At 51.3% G+C, this 9,381-nt stretch overlaps 2 protein-coding genes across 2 annotated transcripts; one reads left to right on the top strand and one right to left on the bottom strand.

The window, feature by feature from the left end:
• CTHT_0012770 (serine/threonine protein kinase-like protein) lies at nt 1-2,093 on the bottom strand (the record flags this gene model as incomplete). The annotated part of the gene is made up of 3 exons (XM_006691731.1): nt 1-364; nt 419-1,457; nt 1,511-2,093. 3 exons carry the CDS (start codon nt 2,091-2,093, stop codon nt 1-3), a joined length of 1,986 nt encoding a protein of 661 aa, XP_006691794.1.
• Nucleotides 2,094-3,183: 1,090 nt separating this feature from the next.
• Nucleotides 3,184-4,054, top strand: CTHT_0012760 (uncharacterized protein; the record flags this gene model as incomplete). The annotated part of the gene is made up of 2 exons (XM_006691730.1): nt 3,184-3,256; nt 3,327-4,054. 2 exons carry the CDS (start codon nt 3,184-3,186, stop codon nt 4,052-4,054), a joined length of 801 nt encoding a protein of 266 aa, XP_006691793.1.
• Nucleotides 4,055-9,381: the final 5,327 nt, after the last annotated feature.

Raw genomic sequence — 9,381 nt, 5'->3', positions numbered from 1 at the left:
CTACAGCATTGTACCAAAGTCTTCATCATCGTCATCAAATGGAATCGGCTTGCGCGGAGTGGGCTCATCAGTGGCCGGCTTGCGATGGCGGAAGGTGAAGCCAACAAACAGGCTCTTGCTCATCTCTTCGGTACGATCGGCCATCTTCTCGAGTGCCTGTTGCTTCTCATGTACCTCCTTATACTTGGCCATATCAGCTTCATTGCTGAAATCGTCGAAATAGCCCGCATCCGTTTCCGAGTCCAGTTCTGGGACGAACGGCGGCTTCGTCTCGCGAAGGTGCTTCCAATTCACCTCGGCGAAGTACTGATGGTTGTATATATCGTTGATGTTGTTGAACCGCCGCGACCGGGAGTTGATGCAGCTGTATGTCGTTAGCCGATAAAAGTCACGCTGACAGATTACATAGGGCACTTACGTCGTGATAAAGTTCCATGTCCGGTTGCTCAGGAAGTAGTTGGGGTCCTCCCAGACCGGCCGCTTCAACACCTCCTTCCAGTGATTCAAGTTGCGCCAGGTCTCATCAGCGGTCGCGCCGGCAAACGGAGGGAATCCCGTCAGAGCCTCGAAAAGCATGCAGCCCAAGCTCCAATAGTCGACTGTAAAATCGTACTCCTCTCCTCTCAGTACTTCAGGTGCCATGTAGTCTGGTGAGCCGACAATTGATTTTGCATAGTTGATTTCTCTCTCACGCATGTTGCGATATCCCTCCCTTCTCTCAGCCACCGTGCGCTCTCCTATGGGCTTCCCAAACGGGACAGGAGCCTGCGATGCTTGCTCCAGACGGAGCCTCATTGACTCGAGTCTCGAAGGGGCCAAAAAACCAGCTGCCAAGCCAAAGTCTGTGAGTTTGACATGACCCGTCGAGTCGACGAGGAAGTTCTCGGGTTTAAGGTCGCGGTGGATGTAACCGAGCTGATGCAAGGCATCGACAGCGCAAAACATCTCGGCAATATAGAAGCGGGCATGACGGTTGGACAGCACGCCTGTGTTGTTGAGAAGGGTGCGAAAGTCACCGCCAGGGACGTACTCCATGGCCAGATAGATGTTCGTCTCATCCTGGAACGAGTACAACAAACGGACCAACCACTCGCTCTTGGCCGTTGTGAGAATGTCACGTTCGGTCAGCACATGCCGGACCTCATCCAGCTTGAACAGGAGCTTCTTGTTCATGACCTTTAGAGCGCACACCTCCTTGGTGTCCTTCTTCTGTGCCAGGAACACTTGGCCGTAGCCGCCCTGACCCACCTGCGTCAAGATCTGGAAGTCGGCATGCTTCAATCTCACGCGCCGCTTGCGAAGATTAGCCCGCTCTCTGCCGGTATACTTCGTCCACATCTGTTTGTATGTCTCCTCATCGGTCGCAGGCGGCGGGGGAAACTCTTGTTTGAAGGCGGCAAGTCGCTTCTGTCTTGCGCTGACGTATGTGAGAAGGTCAAAATAGTAGTCGAGGAAGTCTGTACAGCTGGTTAGGGCCGCCCACATAGTTACGGATCTGGGGCTGACTCACAGAGCTGAGTAACGTTAACCAACCGCTTGACGTTTGGCTTGTTGAGGAGCTCGCGCTCCTCGGGGGTCAGTCCCCGTTGGGTATTGAAGCGCCTCGTGGACGGCCGTTCCCTATGCTGGTAGAACTCCTGACGCGACACGGCAGCATGGCTAGGCTGGTATGTCGGCTCGGTGAACGGGTCACGAGGGAGGACGGGGGGAGTGTTCTCCTGGCCGTGATTCCTCTGTGGGCTACGGGCGCGGTTATGTGTTGCGCCCTTTCGGAGGACGCTGTCGTCAACTGCATGGCCTTCCTCGAAAGCCTGGATATTGCTTTTACCAGGAGACAGCGGGGCAATGACACTTTGTGGGCGACCAAGCTTGACGGGGCTGTCGAAGGCGCTTTGCTGGTTAAGCTTGAGACTCTGGAAGGCGCTGGGAAGTTCTCTGGCGCCCGGAGGAACGGTCTTCTTGCTTGGACTGCCCTGTGGAGTGCTAGCAGGGGTGGTGAAGCTGTAGTTGGCGGTACTGCGAACGGGAGTGGAAGGGCGTGCATCGGCCTTGTCCCGCCCTCCAGGGAAGAGATTGGCCATGAAGCTCGCCATGATGTCCGACGAGTCACAGTTGTGGTGGGGTTTAGGTCAGTAGGAGTGGCAGCGGTTCGCGATGCTCATGCACGTCTCGTCTGGCTCCCCGCCTCTGCGTGCTGGCGTGCGCTAGCAGCAGAGTGGATTGCGGATGGCCACCTAAGTCGGTAGCAGGCGGTCGAGTTACTTCAAAGCGAGAACCTGGAAGAAGGAAAAGGGAGGCTGGGCCGAGAGATGCGACGCGGCACCGGGCGACTGGTAGTAGGGCAAATGTTGATGCTGTTTGTATGACAGAGTTCGTAAGTGGTACTTCTTTTCGTGTTGCAGTCGGAGAGTCGCGCAATCAGTTGGTAAACCGTACTGAAGAGAAAGCTGAAATTACGCCGCCCAACGCTCCGCGTGCCAGAGCAACCAAACAGCTTTCGAGTTACCGATTGATTGGGTGGCAGTGGGGGCGGGGTAGCCGGCGTCAACAGGAAGGTTGGGACAGCAATCCAATGGCATTACGCCGCGGTCGTGGCTGCCGTGGCTGCCGTCCAGGGCCGACGCGCGCTGAAACAAAGGAGCTGGAACCTGCTTGGCATCACATGCCTTGCTGCCCTTAGGTATACAGAGCACGGAGAAATGTAAACAAACAGTGCGAGCGAGCTCCTTCCCTCAACACTTTCACGGCGATTATTTCCATGCCTACGATGAATTTCCTGAATTGCAGCTTTGGAAGTGCAATCTGACATGACCCCGTCAGCTCATCTTCCAAAGGACCGCCCAATTGCATGAAGGAGCGTGTTGGTGTTGCAGCTTTCATGTAAGACCAAGGGTACCTCCTGCTCAGCGCTCACAGACCACGGAATTCGCCTGGCCTGTTCTCGCGCTTCTTGGCTTGGCAGGGCTGAGGAGGATCCAGACCGCGTGGCTACCGCCGGCAAAACCCCGGCAGATGGAGGAAAAAATGCTCCACTCTAAGACCTGGAGTTAGCTGCGTCCCCACGTCTCCAACGGGACGGGATTCCACTTCCAACCCTTCTGGTGAAGCGCGCGCCGTGGAAGGATTACACGTTGACATCACTTCGTCTTGCTGCCCTCGACGTCCTCTCAACCATCAGTCGCAATGCCAAAAGAGCGCAATTACAATCCAGTACAGGCTCATCGCAAGGCTGAAAAGCTAAAGGCCATCAAAAAGAGTATGTGCCTTCCATTGGCATTCAGCTGCGCAGTTGAAAGAGACGCCCACTGACACTGGCTACCGCGCAGGCAAGGCTGAACAACAAGCGCGACGAAATGAAAAGCTTGCCAAGCGCAATCCCTACAGGATCCAGCAACAAATCGATGAACTGAAGGCCATCAAAGAACGCGGGGGTAAGCTTAGCGCTCATGAAGAGCAAGCGCTGGAAGCTCTCGAAAAAGACTTGAAGGCGGTTCTGAAAGCAAGAGAAGCCCTCGGCGACAAGGCGCCGCAGTTTCAACCACCCCGTCAGGGGACTCGCAGTGACGGCGTGCTTGGTAAGAGGCGACGAGATGTTGAGGACGACGAGTCCAGCAGCGACAGCGACATCCCCGAAGACGTCAGGAACATCCCGATGCCGCGCGACACGCCACCGCCCATTCCCAAGGAAATCTTGGATGAGTGGTATGCAAAGCGTAGGGCAAAGAGGATGGCGAACCAGGAGCGCGATTCCGAGCAACAACAGCAACAAGAAAAGCCAGCGGCGCCTGTTGTCGAGTCCAAGACCGTTTATGAAGCCAAGCCTGTCATTAGGGACCTACGGAAGGAGGCCGTGAGTGCCTTCATGCCAACCGCCGTCCGGATGAAACTTGAGAAGACTAAAGGCCAAGGTCGTCTGTTGGAGCCAGAAGAGGCGGACGAGCTTGAAAAAGCAGGCTATATGCCAACGGCCCAGCAATCATTCCAGACCCAGACCAACGCGCTTCCCCCTTCGCGCAATGTCACCATGGAGGAGGTCCCAGATGAGGAGGGTTGACCTGCTGCATCTGCAGCATATCGTGGAACCGATGGCTATGAAAAGGCTGATCGACCAGTTATGCATTTGTCGAATTTGCCCCCGTGACCCCCATCAAACTTCCACTTTAATTGGTTCATTCCTCACAACATTTGTCGTCTGGCACAATGGATTGGACGACACCAGCATGCGCAAATCTTGCTCAAGATTGAGAATGAGTGTCCTCGGACATCATACTGCCAGCCAGATTCAACATTGATTGATGGCCAACGCCAAGGATTTGCTACCAACAGACCAATCCCGTAAACATATTTCTGTAAACCATGTCTGTATCAATCAAATTTGACGATACCCCACAATATTCAGGCATTCCACCTAGTTAACACAGTTTTGTGCTTCTCAGAGCCCGGCGTGTCAGAGTTCAAGTGTCCTTTTGATACTGACATTTCGTGATTATTCCCCTTTTTTGCCCACAGCAGCTTGAATCTACCCAGGTCTTACACAGATATTGGAAGACAAGAATCTTTGTTGGACAGAATGGCTCGGAGCATTGTGATCTTCCCCAACCAAAGCTAAAACGAAGCGTGGAAATATGCGTCTTGGTTGAAGAAGCCAATTCAAAGTCAGCTGCTATCGCTAAAGAGTTGGGACATCGGTAATGTATTTCGGGGCGCTAAGCCACTGAAAAAAAAAAAAAATAATCCTAGTTCTATCGAAGAGCCACATGCTTGGGTTTTGGCTCATGGCCACGAACTCTATCCCGCTATTTGGCTATGCGAGTTTGCGTGGAAGTAACTTGACAAGTATCTCCTCTCCTATCTCGGTTTTGTGCTTGTGCAACCCACCCCGGAAACTCAAGCCTTGTCTCAACAACACCATCCGCTTGTCGATCAATCCTCTGTTGTTCAGCCTCACATTGGCCGCGATAATGCACCCGATAAAGCCTTGCCGTGCCCGCTGCCTACCAACAGCAACGGGAAGGATTCAGCAAATGGCGGATCGGATACGAGGTAGATTTGAAGGCCAGGCAACCGAACAGAAAATAGAAGGCGTTTCCAATATGAGCTAACCGTTGGCTCTCAGTAAGATTTCTGCCTATGTAACCTTGACGGCTGTTGAGCAAATTAGCCGAGCATACATAGGGAGTCCTATCTTTAAACAAGACGAAAAAAAAAACATATTGTCAACATTGTATTATCCCGGAAAGAGAAGCGCCACAAGCAACACGGGCGGGTGCAACGCTCGGTTGGAGCCGTTGAAACCAATTACTACTGGCTAGTTTGGTACGCAATGGCACGACCTCAACCCCCCTTCTAGTGTGCATTTTTTGGAATTTTTTTTGAGAAGCCGTTCACATGGCTTTGTGAAACACTGGAATACGGGAATGTGGTATTCTGCATCAACTGGATGCCAGGTAAGTGAGGAATTTCCCTACTACTGCTACTCGCCCGAGGTTTTGCAGGCCTTTCGTCCTCTTTTCGCGCTGACTACTTAGGTATTTTGCGCTCTTCTTGTCCATTTCAAGAGCGGTGTTAAATAGCTCTCTGGGCATGAGAACTGCTGCTAAATATTTGAATCAGGAATAGAGAGAATAACCCAAAGCTCATCTAGTTTATGCATTGTGTTTGTATGAAACCTAGCTCATCCAGGATGAGGACATACCTGGTTTCCTAAGAAGCTTTCACAGATTTCTTCTGCTTGATGGGAAAGTCGCACAATTATACCATTAACTGATGTCCAATCTTGGAAAGAAGAGTTCCAAGTATTGAGATATATGATAGGATATTGTCTTGAAACTCCAGCTAGACCCACAAGTACGGTCATCTATGTGCCAAATCATCTCGTCTGATACTTATTAGCCTGGGTATACATCGTCTCAGTGAAGATCCGGAATCCTAGGCATCAGGGGGCGGGACCCAATCATACACCAGACGGCAAGTAAGTAAACGGACATCATTATAGGATCCAGTCATCAATGCGAAGTACAGTAAGTAAACAATCACTTGTACACCCCAACATTGCAAAAGAACAGATCCCACGAAGCAACAGCAAATGTGTGCGCAAACAGCAACGGAATCTTGATCTGTAAGCTTGGCAACCGCACTTGCTGGATAAAAATTTGGGTACCCGAGGTCCCATTATTAAACATGACTTCCTTGAGTGCTGAAATCCTTCCTAACTCTTCAGATTCACAGGATCAACAAGTGAGCCAACATCTCATGATCGACTTCGGTCATCATGGACCGCTGAGCATGGGACGGGGTTCGTCTCTTCTGATTTCTTGGATCCTCACGAGTCTAAGCTGAGAGAATGCGGTGGGGCATCAGACGTGTCTTCCCCACAAGGGCGCGTCATTCGAAGACACGTCCCTGGCCTACAGACCCGGGGCTGCAAGTCGGTGCCGCCGTTGCTGCCAAGACAATCCAGCAGATGCAGCTTTCGGGGTTTGTCCAGCTCGACAGGGGCAGCAATTTTTTCCAACTTCCGGGCAGTCCACGCTGACGAGCAAGGCCTTCCCTCGAAAAGAAAGAGCATAGGAGCTTGGAAAATCAGTTAAGACGTTCTGTCCTTGGATATGTGATCTAATGGTGCTAACTGGTGCTTTGAAACCTCAGCTCATGTATCTTGTAAATGTTTCGGCTAAAGAGTTAATTGCTTTAGCTGCAATTCTAACTTCTGGTTCGCTTGGGAGCAAAATGTTCGCTCACTACAGCTCAGGTACTTCCTTCACTTACTGTCGGAACTGCTAGTTTATGATCCATATGTCCAGTATAGCTCTGGGTTGACTTACAAGTTATGCAGTTCTCTGAGAAGCTAAACAGTGTTTTTATCTCAATCTGGATTGTCAACATTCTGGAGAATGAATGACTTGTAAGAACATTGAGAGGATCTCAATGCGTCACTTTGTACTTCGTCTTTAAAAAAAATAAACATTCTGTACATGTGCTGACCAAACACATAACGCAATTTGAGAGTTCCTGGAAAGTTAATGGTGTGCCTATGGAATTTTTTTTCGGTTGTGTTTCGACATTGGGGATTCTGAACCTTTCAAGCAAGGACAACCACGATGCTACGCACAAAAGACCAATGCCTCTTTTTAGTTGAAGCATGGGCTCCCTCTTTAATGCGAGTGTATGAAGTCGAGACAATGTTTTGTCCAACTTTATCAGTAAATGTCGTAGCATTGGTTCCCCACCCAGTACTTAATCGTTTGTCTTAATGTTCGGATTTTGGCTCCGGGTTTTAAAATACTTCTTTGAACTCGTATTGTTTTTATGGACTATCATACATCATAAATCCACATTATCCCCATATAAAACCGGACTTGCGCAAGCTTCCATGCAAAATAATAAGTCTCGAGATTTGAAGATAAGCACTGTTCTTGAGGATGACGTTGTTCGACTGCAGCCCCATGTCACCCGATGAACCGATGCACCGAACGAAGTGTGGATTCCTCAACTGTCCAAGCCACTCGGTAACTGCGTCACCACAGATCAGGCACAGGCCAGGGCCCCTGATCACTGCTCATCGCATTCCGATCCACCACATAACTGTCCAGGCCTGACTAGCCGTCGATCTAGCGTCCACTGAAGTGGGTCCTCCTTCGGCGCGGGCAGCAAGTTTTTTGGCGCATTTTCTACGCGGGCCATTCTCAACGTTGGGTTCCTGGTGTTCGAGTCTGGCTCCGTGTCAATCCACACAACCTTACCATCGCATCCATTCATCCCTTGATATGCAGGAAGGTCGATGGAATCCAGACATATTCCTGTTGGTGTAACGTTTATCGTAAAATGCAAAGTGCAGTGAGATTGGCATAGGGTTTGCAGCGATTTAACTACTAGGTAGGCAAGAACAGCACCAAATACCACCCTTGCGTCGTCCGTCTTTCCACACCCCCCCCCCCTCCCTCTTGATCTGAACCGAACTGGAGATTCTTGGCCCAGACGCGGTGGAGGGCCATCTATTCTTTCCTGTTCCATCTGATGGAAGCCCAAAGCTGCTGTTGTCCGGGAGAGAACAGCAGTTCGTGACCACGCCTCGCCCATTTTCTTTTCAATCTGTGCCTGCTGTCCATTGGCTGGAGCAAGCATCGGCCCTTCAACCAGCAGTAGCCACCACCAGCAGTCCTGTAAACCTGGAAGAGTAATCCAATCTGTTCCTGGCCTTTTATTAGCCTGGGATAACATCTCTCTGCATCAACAGGCAGCACGCCAGCACGCCTTGTTTTTAGTCGTTTGCGACTTTCTCACATCCTCCCTAGTCTTTATTTTGTTGTTGATTTCTTTCACGTAGGATCCACAGGTCATATTTTGGATCCCCGCGACCTCAGATAACCATCGGCTCCCTCTTTTGGCCTACGGCACCACGGCGCCGACTTGCATCGATTTGCAATCACTAACGACCACGCTTGGCAGCACCCTGTCCATCGATCACTGCGTATCGAGTGTCAGCAATTTACCTGCCCTGCCTTGCAAAAGCAGTATCCAACTGAGACTCCCGCCGTTCGTTATTGTCAAGCATCATCATTGTTTGTCGTTCTTTTTTTTTTTATTTATTTTGAAGTCCTCGGCAGTTCGCGCTCACAACCGACATATAGCCTGCCCAACCTGATCCTTACCTGATTCCTTCTTGCTGGCCTGGACGTCCGCACAACTGTGCTTCCCCGTGGGCAACTGTGAAACAGCACCACGCGGCAGACGAAGGACAAGAGATTCTCTTGCATCCTGCGTGGCCTCTCGACGATAACCTGTCCGCTCGTGACACGATACAGATTACAGCGAACGGTCTGCCAGCCACTCTTGGAACAAACCCTTGGGCCCTAGGAACCCCAGGTTTTTGGGACGGTTACATACTCTTTCTCTCGCAGCGCCGCGCTCATCAGGCCTTGCTTGTGCACGCTACTGGACCGCTGGACGATATCTGTACTTATTTGCATCGGTGCTGACCCATAGAGAGTTGCCGCAGCACTGCGCAGTCTCCTGCAAGACGTGTGCTAGCCCTCAAACCAACCCCTCTCGGTGCCAGTCAAAGTGTGTGAAACAGTCTGGGCAAAGCACTCTCGACCATTCGCTGACCAGGGTGACCAGTCCCTGAATGGGGTCTGTGTGCAGCTATCGTTATCTGTCAATCATTCTGTGAACAACTTCGCCGATCTGCAAGCCTCGTAACAGCCCGACTTGGGGGGCACATTCGCTGGAGGAGAGGAGGAGCCGGTCAACGTCACCGCCCAGCAGCAAGAGGCTGCTCCCACAATCTGATATCCGCTATTCGTGGCCTGTGGGGGTGGAGTACACCTACACACAGCGCAGGCCGAAAAAGGAGGATCGGAAAAGAAGAAAAGTTGATTT

The sequence above is a fragment of the Thermochaetoides thermophila genome, assembly GCF_000221225.1.
Source record: "Thermochaetoides thermophila DSM 1495 unplaced genomic scaffold scf7180000011814, whole genome shotgun sequence".
Taxonomy (NCBI): Eukaryota; Fungi; Ascomycota; class Sordariomycetes; order Sordariales; family Chaetomiaceae; genus Thermochaetoides; species Thermochaetoides thermophila.
Note: the sequence above shows the minus strand (reverse complement) of the source record. Positions and strands in the feature narration are given on the sequence as shown.